We start from the raw sequence: 17,910 nt of genomic DNA on the forward strand, positions 1-17,910 counted from the left end.
CAGCTCTTCGCATCAGGGGCCAAAGCATTGGAGTTTCGGCTTCAACACCAGTCCTTCCAATGAACACCCAGGCCTGAGCCACCCAGGGAGTACTAAAATTAATCTTTATAAAACAAACACCCACAGCTCTTTAAACACGTAACCATCAGTCTTCAGAGGCAACAACTCTCTTCAATGCCCACATTCACACCTGGGGCTGAGCACAATAGACATTTATTATAGGAATAAACAAAATTAACCCTAAGTTACACAGAAAACTTCAGATATCAGAAAAGCCAAGAGCTGATAAATGTCGCATACCAGTAACAACCAAGACACAGTATCATAGTGATACGGTGGCTACATTTATGGCAGGTTAAGCAGAGTCAGTTTTCCTTTGAATGTCTTTAAGGGTCTTGCAAGTTTAACACTGCCAAGTTCAGCCCGGGGATGGCAGCTTTCTGAATCAACTTTCATTTGGGCTCGGTTTCCAGGAAGGATTTGCCTGGCTCAGCAACCCATTGTTATTAGCAGGTGGATTCAATGTCAGTCTGCAATAGAACCGTACCTTCAAGGACTGCCCTGGCACATACCTGGCCAAAGTCAAGTTTTTCTGGAGTTCCAATGGAATGGCCAAGCAGTAAGCGATGCCCAAGCTCTTCCGGGGTCTGACGGAAGGATCTGGGCATGTGACTCGCTGGGGATAAAACAGCTACGGAGTTTAAGCACAGATCTGATTGCACAGTATCATGGCGGTCCAAGCAGGACTTACTGTGTAATTTCGGATGAGAGAGATGTCTGTGCCACCCTGTAGATAGTGGGTTTCCGTGAAACTGCTGGCGATGAGACCTCTGTGGAAAAATAAAAACCACATAAACGTGAGTGTAGATTCGCATTGACATGTTGCTCGTATCTAGGCTGGATGGCAGCAAGGGTCCGACTCCCTCCTCACTGTACAGATGACCCCAGGAGGCTCCCTCGGGCCTTCAACCTATTCAGGTTATCCAGAGGAGAGCCGGGAGACGCAGCATGCGCTCTGAACAGCAGCCCCTATGGTACATGTGGTGCCCTCCTCACCCTTCCCGTCTCAGTCCTCCAACACCGGCAGGATGCGCTCTGAACAGCAGCCCCTATGGTACACGTGGTGCCCTCCTCACCCTTCCCGTCTCAGTCCTCCAACACCGGCAGGATGCGCTCCGAACAGCAGCCCCTATGGTACACGTGGTGCCCCCCTCACCCTTCCCGTCTCAGTCCTCCAACACCGGCAGGTGTGTGTACACCCCTGCATGTGGCACAAGTGCACTCACAATCGCAACACTCTTTATGAACAGCACATGCGGATTTTTCTGTGTGATGAAAATTCTTAGGATTTACTCTCTTAATAACTTACACATATAACATACAACAGTATTCATTATAGCTGGCAGAAACTCAGAAGAGGCCCACCCTTCTGAAGTCACATGGCCCCACTATCTAGAATCAGCAGCTAAGCTCCCCACCAGAAACATAATTTTGGATCCACAATATTGGCTCACTAATTCTCCCACAGGTGAGGGAGCCAGCTGTCAATATTAAAATGTCAAAGAAGTGTTTCAAACCATGATGAAGTGTTAGAGTGCTGTAGGCAGGGGGAGGGGGGAAATGACCTTGGTCAAACTGAAATACTGAATTTCTAAGATGAATTGGTAGAGGGGCAAAAACCTCTAATGAAAATGGCCTGCGATCTACTAGACCCTCACTGACGGCAGCAAAGCCTGAGTTTGCTTAGGTTTCAAGCTATTCTGCGCTTTCCTCTCTCATATGTGCATTCTGTCCTTCTCAGCATCACCACAACAAGTATTTCCAGTGCACTTACTATGTGCTGGGCACACTTCCCTGTGAGGTGATGGACAGAGCACAGTACAGGGCAGGGAGGGCTGTCACAGGGGCAGAAACAGAGTCTTCCTGGCTGAACAGGCGCACAGAAGGTGGAGCGTAGGGAAAAGGGAAGGCTTTACAGAGAGCAGAGGAGGAGTCTGCAGGCAGAACTGGGCTGGGAGGAGAAGGGGGTTCCAGGCAGAGGACGGCAAGGCCAGGAGACCCAAGGGTCTGGAATCTGGGTATTCAGGTTGGCAGGAGCAGGGCAAAGCTCTACACACCTCTGCATTTTATCAGTCTGGGCAGTAATGAGTTGCTGTTGTGAGGTTGTCATGTCATGTCCAACTCTAATTGCAGTCGGTGACGGACAGGGAAGCCTACAGTCCATGGGGTTGCAAAGAGTCGGACATGACTGAACTGAACTGAGGCTTCCCTGTCCTTCACTGTCTCCTGGAGCTTGCTCAAACTCATGTCCATTGAATCGGTGATGCCAGGCAACCATCTCATCCTCTGTCGCCCCCTTCGCCTTTTGCCTTCTCATGAATGGAGAGTGTTTTAAACACTGGACTCTGCAGGAGCTGAGGACACAGTGACGATGCTGTCCGACCCCCCTGTCCAGGGAATGCATGTCACACAGCTCAGTTCTTCCGGGGTCACTCCACCTCCAGCCCCATGATGAACCTGGGACCCAAGCGAACCCATCTCTAGTCTTGTCTGCGGCCTGCCTGGAGCTGGGGAATCTGGAGAAGAAGACTTTCCTCTTTGCTCTCAGAGCTTCACACAAATGCACTCAAGGCTTCCTCTAGCCTGCGCCCTGGGTGCAGGAGGACATGGCCCCAGGAACACCCAGCCGTCACCAGCTCTGACATGGGACAAAAAGGGTAGTCTTCCAAGTGCCTCAGGGGTCCACTTGGCTTCTCCTTCTCCTCAATCAACCCCTGTCTTTTGCTTCAGCTGGTTCCGGTTGGGCTTTACAACCAAAGTCCTGATCAATATTGTTGTTGTTGTTGTTTAGTAGCTAACTCCTATCTGACTCTTTTGTGACCCCATGGACTGTAGCCCACGAGGCTCCTCTGTCCACAGGATTCTCCAGGCAAGAATACGGGGAGGGTTGTCATTTCCTTCTCCAGGCGATCTTCCCGACCCAGGGATTGAACCCGTGTCTCCTGCATTGGCAGGTGGATTCTTTACCACCCAGCCACCAGAGAAGCCTGGCCTGATCAATATGGGAGAAATCAAAGCTGCAATGCGGCAAATGTAACAGATGAGAGAGAGGGTCCTCTTACAAAGTGAGATCTCTTCAGACTCTCTCCAGGCAAGTCCAGAATTGAGAATCCTCTCCCACTTTTATGCAGGTTTCAGTCTCTTTGGGACATGCCTGGTTTAAATCAGCCGGACCTTCACAGTGGGTCAGAGGTGTGCTCTACTTAACAGTAAGCCTTTGAGAAGAACGGGCTAGGAATAAAAAACGCCGACCATTTCTCACACTCACTGACAAAGCTCGTGCGCGCTCCGCACCCTTACTCGTCCCTTTGCTCAGGAGGAGATCAGCCTCGGTGGAGGAGCCTAATCTCCCTTCTGGCTTCTGGTCTCAAATCTGCATCTTCTCAGCATCCTCCTCTGTGCTGTCACAGGATCCCCAGGGTGGGCTCGCTGCCTGCAGCCCTGCCTGGAGGGTCAGGAGCAGAGGAAGGAGAGGGGCGGGGGAGGTGTTGGGAGTCTGGAGAAGGAGCTGGTGGTCTTCCTTCCTGTGGCCAGAGTTCCAGGGATGGGTGGGAGGTTGGTGACCTTGACGGGGCAGCCGGGGGTTGGGGGTGGTGGTGTGTGGGCCGAGGGGACGGTGACAGGGGAGGTCACAGAAACTTTCCTGAGGGTAGTTCTATAGGGAACCAGAGAGAAGACGGATGATCTAAAGGGACAGGATGCAGAAACGTGGGCAGAGAGGGGCAGGTGGCCGGGGCCTAGAGCACAGGTGTCAGCAAGGACAGAGCCTTAGCCTATGCGAGATGGGACCTGTAACAGCCTAGAGGTCTTGGTGGTGGAGGGGGCTTGGTTAGCTTCAAGACGGCAGAGGAAGGAGAAAAAGAAAAATTTAATATACTGGAAACTCTATTGTTATGACTTATATGCTTCACTATTCAATAACCATTTTGCAGTGTGCGTCTCTCATTCATAATCGAGTAACTCTGTTTCTAACAACGCGGGATGGCCTCTTTTTGGACAAGGGCTTCCCAGGTGGCTCAGTGGTAAAGAATCCACTGAGATCCAGGAGATGCAGGTTCAACCCCTGTGTCTGGAAGATCCCCTGGAGAAGGCAATGGCAACCCACTCCAGTATTCTTGCCTGGAATATCTCATGGCTGGAGGAGCCTGGTAGGCTACAGTCCATGGGGTTGCAAAGAGTTGGACATGACTGAGTGACTTCACTTTCTAATGCTAAGAAGAGTAACACAGAGAGGAGGAATTTGTAGAGCAAAGAGAGAATTTCAAGGCTTTCCAACTGAAAGATGGATGTCCAAGGAGATCGTTCCCTTCATGGGTAAGAAATACAGAAAATCTGTCTAGAAAACCGGGGGTTGGAGAAAATGAGTTTCGGGTCAACGGCAGTCAGCAAACTGGTGGATAAGAATAACGTGGGGCTTTAACAACAATAAAGTGAATGATGAGGTTTTAAAATGTGACTTAGTCCCGTAATACAAAGATGCATGGGTATTTCTGCCCAAAGACTCACTATTTTTTCATTGTATCCAAATGCCACTTAAACAGAAACACAAGAACCATCACATTTTGAGTCTAGCAGGTTCCTAAGTTCTCTCCTGTGTCTCCTTATATTGACAGAAGGGGAAATGGGGATGGTCTGAGCATGTCCCCCTATAGCTAAGACACTGAGGGACATACCCCTTTTTGAGTAGAGTCTGAAAGGGGAACATGGGCTTGCAGCTCAGATACACCGACACCACTGTGAATATCGTGTCTTCCCTGGAGCAGCCCGGGGAGAATAGAGGCTTGGACTCTTCTGCAGCAACCCGGGCGAGGAGAGCTCAGAAAACCCAGAGCTTTCTCCAGCCTCAGTTTCCCATAAGGGACAAGGACATGAGACGGGAGAGCAGCCAGATGGCCTGGCCGCCGAGGCTGAGGCTCATCCTCTGGGCCCGGGAACTGGGAGTCTGTGGCCCACACACCGTGTATCAGAACCCAACCCTCTCTGCTCTGATATTGTCTCAGTGCCAGACGGTCCAGGCCCCGGCCCCCAGGTTGTGAGGTGCCCAGGGCAGTGACACCGTCCTGGTCCCACTTGGGGGGATCACACCACTGCCCTGTGGGGAACCCTTGAGTGGCTCCCCGCCTGCCTGGGATGCAATCTCAAAGCTTTCCACGGCCTCCCAGCCACTCACAACCTCACCTTCCCAGTGCATCATGCCTGTCTTCCCTGTGGCTCATTCTCCCCTAGGCAGCATGCCTTCTGCCTCTTTCTAGAATATTCCATACCCTTTTCCACTTAGGGCCCTTGTATTTTCTCTGCCATGCACCTGGAACATTCTCCACCTGGCTCTTTACGGTGCCGGCTGCTTTCTGTCCTGCAGGTATGAGTTTAACCATCTTTGCAGAGGGCCCTTTCCAGATCATCTTATCTAGAGTAGGCTCCACCACCCATATTCCCCACATCACAGAACTCTTTCACTTTCCTATCTTGTTGATTCATCTGTTTATTTATTTACCTATATTCCCTCAAGAATTTAAGCCACCAGAAGGCTCTTTGTTCTTTGTGGCCCCACCCCCAGCCCAGGCACTGTGCTAAGCCCTTAATGTGAACCAGTGAAGTTGCTCAGTCATGTCTGACTCTTTGCAGCCCCATGGACTGTAGCCTACCAGACTCCTCCATCCATGGAATTTTCCAGGCAAGAGTACTGGAGTGGGTTGCCATTTCCATCTCCAGAGGATCTTCCCGACCCAGGGATTAAACCTAGGTCTCCCGCATTACAGGCAGACACTTTACCATCTGAACCACCAGGGAAGCCCCTAGGTACTATTTTTATCCCAATTTAAACAAGGATGCCAAGAGACAGGGAGGTTAGCTGACCTGCCCAAGGTCACACTGCACAGGGCAGCATCCAGATGCTTTTGCTTTAGAACCTGCTCTTTTAACCTCTATGTGGCACTGCCTTCCCCAGATGGTCAAGAGATAATTGCCGAGCACCTGTTGTACATGCTGTGCCAAGTGTTGGCTGAATACACTCTGAGCAGAATAAGGGATGGATGGAAGCGGGGACAGATGTGTGGATGATGGGATCTGAGGGGAACGTCAAGGCACATTCTCTTTCTGTCTAAGGTCGTCCCTTCCCAGGTGGCCCTAGTGGTAAAGAATCTGCCTACTAATGCAGGAGACATAAGAGACGTGGGTTCGATTCCTGGGTTGCGAAGATGCCCTGGAGGAAGGCATGGCAACCCACTCCAGTATTCTTGCCTGGAAAATTCCCTGGAGAGGAGCCTGGTGGGCTATAGTCCATGGGGTTGCCAAGTGTCAGACATGACACCCCCTTCCAACCCCAGTAACACCTGACTCTCATCCCTCTTAGGTACCGTGACCTACCAAGGAGCCACGAAGAAGCTGGGAAATCACTCAGGTGAAGCTTCCTGAGATGCATGTTTAATTTAAAGTCCAGCGTCCCTGGAGAAAGCCAAGAAGAGTGCATGGACAATGGCCATATTGGAGATGTAACAGCAATGCGCCCATTTCCCTTAGATTTCCCCAAGGAGAAAATCCAATTAGATGGATTCTGGATGTCAGCAAATGGAGACAGAAGGTGAATGCATAATTTCATGAGAATGTTCTTTTTCTCTGCCTATTAGATTAGCTGATCTAACGAGGCATTCTGTTCCTCTGGACGCCGGAAAATAAAATGCCAGGAGTTGATTTTGCTGTTTCCCATTTGTTTTGTTGTTACCAGTGGCACCTCAATATTCTCTCGTTTAACCAACATTTATTGTGCTGGACATGGGGCATAAGACCCCAAGAGCTCACCATCGGGTGGAGGACAGACCCAAAGAGTGGTCAGAGCCCCGTGATAGAGATACACCCAAAGCATTGTGGGAATTCAAGGAAAGGCTTCCAACCCAGGGCGAGGTGGTACCCAAGTGAGTCGTGGGAGATGGCGAAGAAGGAGTCAGGTTGAGAGGGGTTAGTGAGGTGGGAAGGATGAAAAGAGAATATCCCCGATAAAGTTACTGCACCCTCAAAGGCAGGGAGGCCTGGAGGGTAGGGAAACAGCATGCCAGTGGGGGCTGGGCACAGGGGGTAAGACTCAATGGAATCCCAAGTTGTTGAGGTGCAGAGTGAGGTAAGGAGATGTGCTGTTGTTCAGATCAGCAGGTTGGGAACAAGTGTCATTGACGTCATGCCATGCAAAGCACACACGTGTGCAAAGTCACTTCAGTCACGTCTGACTCTGCATCCCCGTGGACTGTAGCCCACCAGGCTCCTCTGTCCATGGGATTCTCCAGGCAAGAACACTGGAGTGGGTTGCCATGCCCTCCTCCAGGGGATCTTCCCGACCCAGGGATTAAACCTGCATCTCTTACGTCTCTTGCATTGGCAGGCAGGTTCTTTACCACTAGCACCACCTGGGAAGCCCCCCACTATGCACTAAGGAACCATTAAATGAGGCAGAGATCTGAGCAGATACAAGCTTTGGAGCTAAAGGCCACTCTGATTGTCGTTTAAGTAAAACTCTGAGGGGGAAGAGACCACTAGGTACAGGAAGGGTAACTAAGAGGCTGGAGGGAATCTCTGAGCAAAGAGGGGCCAGACCAGGACAGGAGCCTTTGGGGTGGGAAATTCAGGAGACAGGCAGAAATAGGAACCTCAGTTGTCAGCTGAGATGGGTGAGTCCCGAGGGAGGAAAAGGAGAGGATGAATTCAGCCTTGAGCCTGTGTTGAGTGCAAGGGGCCTGAGGTCAGCCTCCTCTATCTTCCAGTTAGCAGCTGACTCTGAGAGCCTCAGGTGCAGGAAGTGGCTTGGAGTGAAGATGGAGAGGCAGACCCTCAGGCAGCACACGCTTGCTTTATATGAGGACAAGTAAAATCTCGCCCTTTCCAGCTGAGTACAGTGTTTTCTGATGTCAGAGTCTTTGGTGGTGGATAGGGCTGAAAAACGATCATTTAGTATTTACAGCAAAACATTATGATGTAGATACATACATTATGATTTTATACATACCTCCTTTTAAAATTTGTTGTATTTCTGAAATGATTTCTGTATTGAAATAAAAACCATTACTCCCAAATTGCTTTTTGGGGGGATCAATATTGGAAATGATCCTACTCTAAATTGACCATTATATAATTTAGCTACATCGTTTATTCCCAAAATGACATAGTTTATTCCCCAAAGCATAGGAAAGCAGGAAGAAACACCTGCTCACTTTTCCCTCTGTGATGGGGGCTCTTTCTGTAGCCCCCCATTTGGAGTGAGTTAACCCCTCCCTTGCGTTCTGCCAACATAACGCTGCAGGATTTTCCCTGTTCTATTCTGTTTCCTGTTGACTTGTCTTCTCCCATACTGAGTTAAGGGACAAAAGCTACATTCCTAAGCCTAGCGTAATGCCCTGTTGTTTTCGTTTAGTTGCTTTTTAGTTGTTGTTTAGCTCTTGTTGTTGTTGTTGTTTAGTTATTTAAGTCGTGTCCAATTCTTTTGTGACCCCATGGACTGTAACCCGCCAGGCTCCTCTGTCCATGAGATTTCCCAGGCAAGAATACTGGAGTGGGTTGCCATTTCCTCCTCCAGGGGATCTTCCCAATCCAGGGATTGAACCCATGTCTCCTGCATTGGCAGGTGGGTTCTTTACCACTGAACCACCAGGGAAGTCCAATATAATGCAAAAGCTTAGTCAATAAATCTCTCTCTTTAGTTGCTAAGTCATGTCCGACTCTTGGGACCCCATGGACTGTAGCCTGTCAGGCTCCTCTGTCCACGGGATTCTCCAGAATCCCAGAATTTTTAAGAATATGGGAGTGGGTTTAGAGGGCACAAACAGAATCACTATCACAGAAAATACGCGAAGAGCTGACTCACTGGAAAAGACCCTGATGCTGGGCAAGACTGAAGGCAGGAGGAGAAGGGGATGAGAGAGGATGAGATGGCTGGATGGCATCACCGACTCGATGGACGTGAGTTTGGGTGAACTCTGAGAGTTGGTGATGGACAGGGAAGCCTTGTGTGCTGTAGTCCACGGGTTTGCAAAGAGTAGGACATGACTGAGCGACTGAACTGAACTGATCACAGAAAAGCAACCCAGTTTGGATAGAATGTAGTCAAACCAATTGGATCAGTAAAAGAATAAAATAAATGTCTTCCCTTTTTATTTCTTACTTCTTTTTTTGGTTCAAAAATGTTATCACGGACCATGGAGGGGGCCTGTGGGGTGGGAACGATCACATTCCCTTCCTTGTTATTTTAAGGGTTCCAAACGCTGTCAGGCCATCCAGATCCATCTGACAACTTGACACCAATGTTAGAACTGCTTAAATGACAGAAACAGGGAAAGGAGAGGTTAGAAATTGGCATCAATTACTCTGAATATGAAAATCTCATTGATGAGATGTCATCTTTTTCCTGTTATTTCTTTGAAGATGATGCGAATGGTGTGTGGGTTTAATTATTCTATGCAGCATATTCAAGCCAAAGCATCATAAGACAGCACTTGTTTGTCAATGAACTCCAGAAGGCACTTCAGTCACTCTCTGCAAGGAAATCACACAAACACTGGAGGCTTCAGTGATCTTCCTAGTGAAACCCATTTGGTATTCAAAGGATCCAGTCCAGTTTTCTCCTGAAGATTTACGCCACTGCAAGTTATTATTCCACAAATTACAAAATCATTCATATATAAATTTGGGTAATGGTTTTCTTTTATGAGAATTTGGAAATACAGCTCCAAAGACTTTCACATGGCTTGGAGCATTAACAAAATGCATCGTACAATAAAAATCATAATTGAAACTCATGATCAGGGTTTTCTGAGTTACTAAAAAGAATATCTTTTATTGAAAAATTACCTATTCCTCAACCAGAGCTAAAGTAAATACAGAGAAAAGATTGAGGAAAAAAGCCAGTATGTATTCAGATAGGATTCTGGATTCTTCTGCACCCTGGAAGAACTTGCTCTGGTTTTTAGTGAACAGTCTGTCTAGATGGGCTGGAATCATGGGGCTCAAGGCTGATGTCATTAGATCTTAGGGACGATTTTTAAAACAACTTAAAAAAAATCCTTTGGCATGTGGGATCTTAGTTCCCTGAGTAGGGATTGCACCTGTGCCCCTTGCATTGGCAGCCTGAAGCCCTAACCACTGGACCTCCAGAGAAGTCCCCTCTGGATGATTTTATGGCAAGATCAGACCACTGAGCAATTCTCTATAAAGATAGCTCATTGAGCTAAGAAATAATAGGAGGAAACTCAAACTAAGGGAAAGAATCAGAGACCTGGTATTTACCACACCTGAGCTTTGCCTGAATTTCTTTCGGAACGTAATCTTTGTACATATTTATGATTTTTGTTTTCCTTATGGGAAGAGTTAAATAAAGCATGCTCTGGCTTCACAATTTAGGGCTGAAGCAAGGTACCACCACCAACATTATCCATGTCCTGTTATCTTCATCAGCGTGTACATCTCCCTCCTAACGCTGCTGTTTGTAGGCTCACAGTGTATTGGGTGGCAGGCCACCTGCTTGTCAAGGGTACTTTCTTACTTTTCTTGGCAGAGGCCTGGTGGTATAGGGACCACTATCAACTGCCTAACAAGGAAGAGGAAAACACTCGCAGAGCATAACGACTTGTCCGAAGCCACACAGCAATGCCTGTAGAGACTGAACTTGACTCTGTTTGGCTCCACAGCCACCCTCACCCTAACCACTGGCCAACACTGCCTTGCCAGGAAGACATAATTCTGACAGCCTGAAAAACAAGCAGCAGCAAATTATATTCCCTCTTTTTCTGAAATCATGTTTTCCACAGTGCTAAATGGGGCTTATCCTGTTTCACTTAGCACTCAATTCAATTTAGCTATAAACGTCAAATTATTTTTGGTTATAATTTTGGCATTTGGGATCCTAACAATTTAGAACGGTACATCTGTATGAACAGTGAAGCATTTATATAAGGTTTTCTTTTGTTATTTTTCATTTGCTAAGAGACTCAAAATGATGAAAACAATTTTTTTCTCCTGGAATTAAAAAAGAAGTTTTCTCTCTCCCGCTCTCTCTCATTTAGTTTCACAAACGATAGTAAATAAAACTGTTGATACAGCATTTTAGAAACTGTAGGGGACAATTAGACTTTCTGCAAAATAATTTCATACTATACTGCGTCTCATCGTAAGTCACAAGTACACAGAATTTCGGATCCAGTCCTGTGGCACTGATGCTGAAGTATTCATGTTGCCGTCTGCAATATTTACGACTACTCAGAAGACCCTTTCCACTTATGAAGTGAACAAATCACATGTGCCACTGTGGACAGTTGTAGACTCAGTAGAAATCTCTTTAAGAACAGCAGGACTGATTTGCCAACTGTGTTTTCCAGCTGGAACATGAAAGCAGGTGAAAAATGGTAGGTTCCTGTCGTTGCAACTCCACAGCTGGCATTTTACATGGGCCTACAGCTTCTAGGGCTGCTTTCCCCCCTTTTAAACGACCACCTGCAGCTCAGAAGTCTTTGGACTGTGGGCTTACAACTGTTCTTTTTTTTTTTTTGCTACACCATCTAGCTTGCAAGATATTAGTTCCCTGACCAAGGACTGAACCTGGGCCCATGGCAGTGAAAGTGCTGAGCCCTAACTACTGGACCACCAGGGAATTCCCTGTTTTAGGCTGTTCTTGATGTGATAAGCCTGTCTGCATAGTATGATATTTGTCGAGCTTAATTAACACACTTTTTAGAACTATAGGGCTATAAAACAGGAAAAGTTGAAAATTAAGTAAACTATTATTTTCACAGGTAAATAAAGCCCACATTCCCTTTTCTCAGAAAGGACTGTGAGAGTAGATTCTATAGCTTCCATTTCACTCTTCAACATCACTGCCAACATAGGTAAAACAGCTGTTCTTTTTAAGCTTAAGAATTTGCTTCTTTTGAAAAATACCAGTTGGCTGTAACAGCAGCAGAAGAAGCTGATATTTGATTGAACGCTTATGAAGCAAAAGTCCTTTATAGGAATTGTTTTATTTAACTTTGACAACAGCTATAGTCAGTAGGTGTCTGTTTTGAGATGAGGAACCTAGGCTCAGAGAGCTTAAGTGACTTATCTATGGTGGCTAAGTTACTACCATGTAGGTAGTCTAACTTCACCATCCAAGCTCTTCCCTACACTTAATACAATTTCTCCTTTTCCCTCATCTTACATTTGCCCTTTCTGCTCATCTCCTCTTAAATGGGCACTATATTTAATGTGCCAATACTTGACTTTGAAAACAATTAGAGAGAAATTATAGCTTGGATCGGGTGGGTCTTTCCCTTTCCCATTTATTGCCATGGCTTTGGAATGGCAAGGAGCACTTAGGAATGATCTGAATCAGGGTTCTGTTCACCTCTAGCCTGAGGAACAATCGTCACCTAAGTGTGGTGACTTATGTGCATTGGTGTAGTGAAGGTTGGGTAGCACAGGTGAATGGAGAATCGAACCCATTTATGCTGATTACTGGTGCTATCACTTGAAAATAATCAAGTAGGTTTGACACCAGAAGCCAAGTCAACTTTACTCATTTCCTAACTGCCCCTCTTTCCCTAAACGAAGGTGGCATTTTTGAGCTGCTACTCGCCAACTCCCATATGGTCTACAGTGCACAGAGACATTGTCACAACCAGTACTTCATAAAGGTTCACAAGAACAGCGCGAGGTCGGCATTCTGGCCACTTCATAGATGTAGAAACTGAGGCTCAGAGGTGTTAAGACATTTGTCCAGGGTCACAGAGCTACTAGCGGCAAGAGACTGAGGTTGTTAGATGCTAACATACCTTACGCCCAGCCCAGGGCCATCACTTGTACGTGGACATAAAGGCTGCCCTCTCCTCCAGCAAAATTCTTGGTTGGTCATTTGAAGGAATGCTTTTACCCAATTGAATAACTGAATGGTGGGCACAAGAAGGGTGAAGCTGAGAGAAGAGTCCCCCGCTGGGGTCAGTACTAAAGGGTTGGCGTGGGGTCTTCCTTAATCACTTTTGAGGCTCCAGCCTCTGGGCCAGTTCCTGCTCCCAAAAGGCTTTCAGTCAATATCTTAGGACAAACTTAGGCTGATATATTTTCAAGTAATAAAAAAAAATTGACGGTAGACAAATCTACCTTCAAAATACATCTTTGATAGCAGGATTACCATAGTGGTTGAGAGCAAATATGACTCCACCATTTTCTTCTCTGGTGACCTTGAACAGAAAGTTTGACCTGGTTGTACTGCCATTTCCTGCCATTTCCTCACCTAAAAAGGGAAGAGGGACTCGCTGGTGCTCCAGTGGTTAAGACTCTGCTTCCACTGCAGAAGGGACAGGTTTGACCCCTGGTTGGGGAACTAAGATCTTGCATGCTGTGCAATGTGGCCAAAAAAATAAATAAAACAGGGATAATAGGATCTTCTCATAGGGTTTCTGTGAAGATAATATACATTAAACACTTATAAACATGTTCTCAAAGAACATGAGCAATTGTTTTTATTAAACCTGTTGGCTTCCATCCACCTTACCTCCCATCTTCCTGGTCCATCACCATCTCCCTCACCTGCCCTTCTGGGAAGGCCTGGATGCCAGCCTCCTGCTTTTGCTCCTACCCCGCTCCCATCCAGTATTGGCCAAAGTGAGCCCGAGTGTCAGGGTTTTGAAAACAAAAAAATCAGACCACACCACTCTGTCATTTAAAACCACACTCGCCGCTTCTTCCAGGACCCAGAATCAATTTCCACTTCCATAGCGTGGACTGGCCCCCACATCCCCTCACCTCTCCAGGTCCAGCTCACTTCACTTCTTTCCTTCTTACCTTGGTCTGGAACTTTCTTCCCTCTTTCTCTGCTGGGCCAACAACTAGTAGCCCTCACCCTAAGCAGTGCTTTCTGGAGCAGGGTTCCCGGCCTGACCCTTCCTATATCTGGTCTCCTCTGTTCCCCCACCCCCCCACCCCCAGGCAGGATCTCACTCTGATTCTGTGCTCATCACATTTATTGCTTATTTGCTCTGTGAGCTGTTGAGACATGTATCCCCCATTAGGGAAGGGGCCTCATCCATCTTGGCTCAGATGGTAAAGAACCCGCCTGCAATGCAGGAGACCTGAGTTCGATCCTGGGGTCGGAAAGATCCCCTGGAGACGGAAATGGCAACACAATCCAATATTCTTGGCTGGAAAACTCCCCGGAAAGAGGAGTCTGGTGAGCTACAGTCCATGGGGTTGCAAAGAGTCAGACACGACTGAGCGACTTATGCAGCAACACTCAATCTGTCTGATCCCCTCTGTATCCTCAGCCCTGGATTTGGGCTTGGAACCCAGTTACTGTTGTTCAGTTGCTCAGTCGTGTCCGACTCCTTGTGACCCTGTGGCCTGCAGCACGCTAGGCTTCCCAGTAGGTGCTCAATAAGGCACTTTTGGAAGGAAAGTAAATATCAAGAATGAGAAAAATACATTGGAGGCACTCAGAAACACTATTGAGTCATTACTGAACTGCTGCTCTTTGGGGTATGAGAAAGTGTTTCTTCCTGCTTCAAAAACCAAGAACCAAAGACCACTACTACTACCACCCAACACACACACACACACACACACACACACACACACACAATCTCACTGATGAAAAATACTTTGACCCTTCAACGTCCTGCCACCTAGCACAGATCTGGCCTTTGCTTCACACTGTGGAACAAAGAAAATACTTAATTTATTTTTTTTCCAAAGAGCATTTTCTCAATTTCCAGCTTTTAAAAAAGTCTAGTCAGATTATTCAGAACCACCAATGAAAACCCCCTTAAATCGATGGGCATACAACTTTAAACCCAAGAAGCAAGACGACCAGTCTGCCTGGACCCCCAGAGTAGCCAATACTTGAGGGGCTGCAGGAGTTACTTTGCTGAAGTCCAGTCAGGCTGCAGGTCTGATGACCTGGGAACCTGCTCTACAGAAATCTGGATGCCGTTCAGCCTGTTTTCCTCACCCACATCGCTCAAGGAGGAACTTTATTAATTGGTGCTCTGGGGCAAAAGAGGGGATGTTCTTGGCCTCGGGATGTTCTGGCGGAAGCCAGCCCGCCAGCTCCCAGGCAGACCTGCCGAGCAGCCAGCTGGGCTCACTTCAACACTGACCTGCACTGAACCAAACTCACAGAGTGTGTGTTCGATCCAATGTGTTGCTTCTGCTTGCTCAAAGAGAGCTCTGCTCTGCAGATTTCCATACCATCAGCACCAAGGGAGGGTTGCCAGGAGTGGCCCAGGACAGGAAAAGGACCCTCACTTTCAGAGCTCCCCGAATCCGCCACAGAACTGTTCAGACCCTCTTGCTGATGCTTCTAACAAGTGATGTGGTTGGGTTTGGAAATGGGTGTCTTTCTCTTTTCTTAAAAAGGGCCTCAGGGAGCGAACCTGGGTCTGTGGAGCCCTAGCCATCAAGAGCACCCTCTTTCTTGCCCTGGGCCAGAAAGAGCCCCAGATTTCTGCCAACACAGAGAGGGCACCGATGTCCTAGAAAGAGCTGTTTAACAGATACAAATCCTTAGGACAATGAAGGGCTGTAAAACCACATCTGAATTCTAGTTGCTCCATTCTTTATAGGAAATATTCTTCTGTCTCCTCCTTTTTTTAAAAAAAAAAGGAGAAGAAAGAAAGAAAAAGAAGCCACAACAAAAGTATTGTAAAACCCAACGTAAATATTTCTGTTTCCCAGTAACTATTCTAAATGCTTGGATGATTTACTACCTGATCAGCAGCTGGGCTTCTTTCTCTTTTTGTGTGTGTGTCTGGAAGGATTTTGCATTTAGACCTGATGCTGTGAAACTTTCAGAGAAGAAGGGCCAAAGAACAGACACCGGTGACGACGGCCACTGATGGATTTCTCTCCAGGGGAAAGGCCTCATCCATCGACATCCCCACAGCTGGGTGTCTGAACTCTTCGCTTTCTCCGTGTGGGCCCTGATAGGGTAAATGGACACTTCTCACGGAGTTTAATTTCTTATTCAATTGTAGTTCCCTGGGTTACAGAAGAATTTGGCTAATATTAATACTTAGAGCTCACCTCCTACAAGTACTTAAGTGGTTTAGTTAGAACGGTGGTTGGGGATACACAATGTTGCTTTCATTATTCTTAAGATAGAGTGATATGAATGACCTTGCTGATCTCATTAAATAATGAACTATATGACAAGATATCACCCTGGGTCAGGAAAAACAGAGAACTTTAGTAGGTAAACTGTTAGTAGCTCAGTCATATCTGACTCTTTTCAACCCCAAGGACTATGTATAGCATGCCAGGCTCCTCTGTCCATGGGATTCTGCAGGCAAGAATATTGGAGTGGGTTGCCATTCCCTTCTCCAGGAATTTTCCCAACGCAGGGATCAAACCTGGGTCTCCTGCATTGCAGGCAAATTCTTTACCATCTGAGCCACCATGGAACTAGTCTCAGATTATGAAACTGGTTAAAAACCACGACCCGGGTGATGAATTGGGTTGGATTTGATTGAAGCAGTAATTCATTACACTTACGAAATCTGCAGAGCTCACCAGCTATCTGGGGATGTATTCCTTACTTGGAGTGCATTAAAGAAAAAAACACGCTGCTAGCATTGCGGCAATGACGAATCTTACAGCACTCAGCAACGAGTGAAAGCCTTTCCCTTCTAGACGTAAGCTCTCCGTTGTGAAGTCTCCCAGATGTCCTGGGTACAGGGCAAAAACGGACACCTTCTCCATGTGCCCAGCCCACAACATTACTTCATTCCTCTGGACAAACTTTGGCCAGAAAAAAAAAAAAAAAAAGACAAACATGCTTCCAATATTTCTGGCTTCTCAGCCATGGATCTGTTTCTCAGATGACAAAGAACTGTGGTTTCTTAAAAAAAAAAAAAAAAAAAAGGAAAACAGAAGAATACTTCCTCTAAAGAACCCAGCAACTAGAATTCAGATGGGATTTATGGTTTCATTTTCACAGAACCATCTTGCACGCAAAGATGGGAATTGGGATTACATCATGTGTGCTACTAAACTCATATTCTAAAAACATGCTCCAGAAAGGAGTTCTTCATTAAAAGCTGAAAGCTTTCCATGTGTCTGGGGGAAGAAAATAGCCCAACATGTTGAGGAGGAAGGCACAACTGAATGATCCAAACAATGTCCTCTACAACGATCTGCCTCAGTAATCTCTCCTGAGAGTTTCATGAACGGGGGGAAAAAAGAATATAATCACCTACAAGCTTACTGAATGAGTCAACTCTTCTCAGGGGTCAGAAAACAATTATGCATCCTGTGGCTCAGAAGATGAGGAAATGGCTCAAAGAAGAACATGGATAAAATGTCAAGTCAGTGATCTTCATTTTTCCCACAAGCCTGGACACTTCCAAAATTCAGTATCACATTTCAGCTCTCTGGAGTTCTGAGCATCGCTTCTCCCAGGACACGTACATCTGGAGGGCTAACTATCTGGGTCGGTTCTGGGGAAAGATTACTCATTTTCCTGGGTATGACAGCGGTGCTGTGGCCACAAAAAGAAAATTCCATTTTATTGTAGAAATGCATATTAACATGTGGAGGGGTGAAATGACATGATGTCTGATGTCTCTTTGAAATGACCTCAGGCTGAAAACTTACTGAAGCTGGGTGATGGGTGTCTGGGCAGGTCCCTGAACCCTGGGCACTGTTAATGCTTGGCACTGGATAATCCTGAGCTAGGGGCCATCCTGTGCAATGCAGGATGTTTAACAACAACCCTGGTCTTTACCTACCAGTAACAATCCCCACTTGCTATAACAAACTGTCTCCTGAAAGAGGAAATGGCAACCCACTATGGTACTCTTGCCTGGAGAATCCCACAGACAGGGGAGCCTGTCTTGTCTAAGTTAC

The 17,910-nt window shown here is 46.8% G+C and overlaps 1 protein-coding gene across 2 annotated transcripts in view; it reads right to left on the reverse strand.

The window, feature by feature from the left end:
- The window catches only part of ADAM12 (ADAM metallopeptidase domain 12), a 401,034-nt gene that overhangs the window by 143,811 nt on the left and 239,313 nt on the right, over positions 1-17,910 (reverse strand). For both annotated transcript variants that reach the window (XM_069566850.1, XM_069566851.1), the window contains exon 4: positions 752-830. In XM_069566850.1, coding sequence (XP_069422951.1) covers positions 752-830 — 79 coding nt within the window. The remainder of the gene's footprint in view (positions 1-751; positions 831-17,910) is intronic.

This window comes from Ovis canadensis, chromosome 22, assembly GCF_042477335.2.
Source record: "Ovis canadensis isolate MfBH-ARS-UI-01 breed Bighorn chromosome 22, ARS-UI_OviCan_v2, whole genome shotgun sequence".
Taxonomy (NCBI): Eukaryota; Metazoa; Chordata; class Mammalia; order Artiodactyla; family Bovidae; genus Ovis; species Ovis canadensis.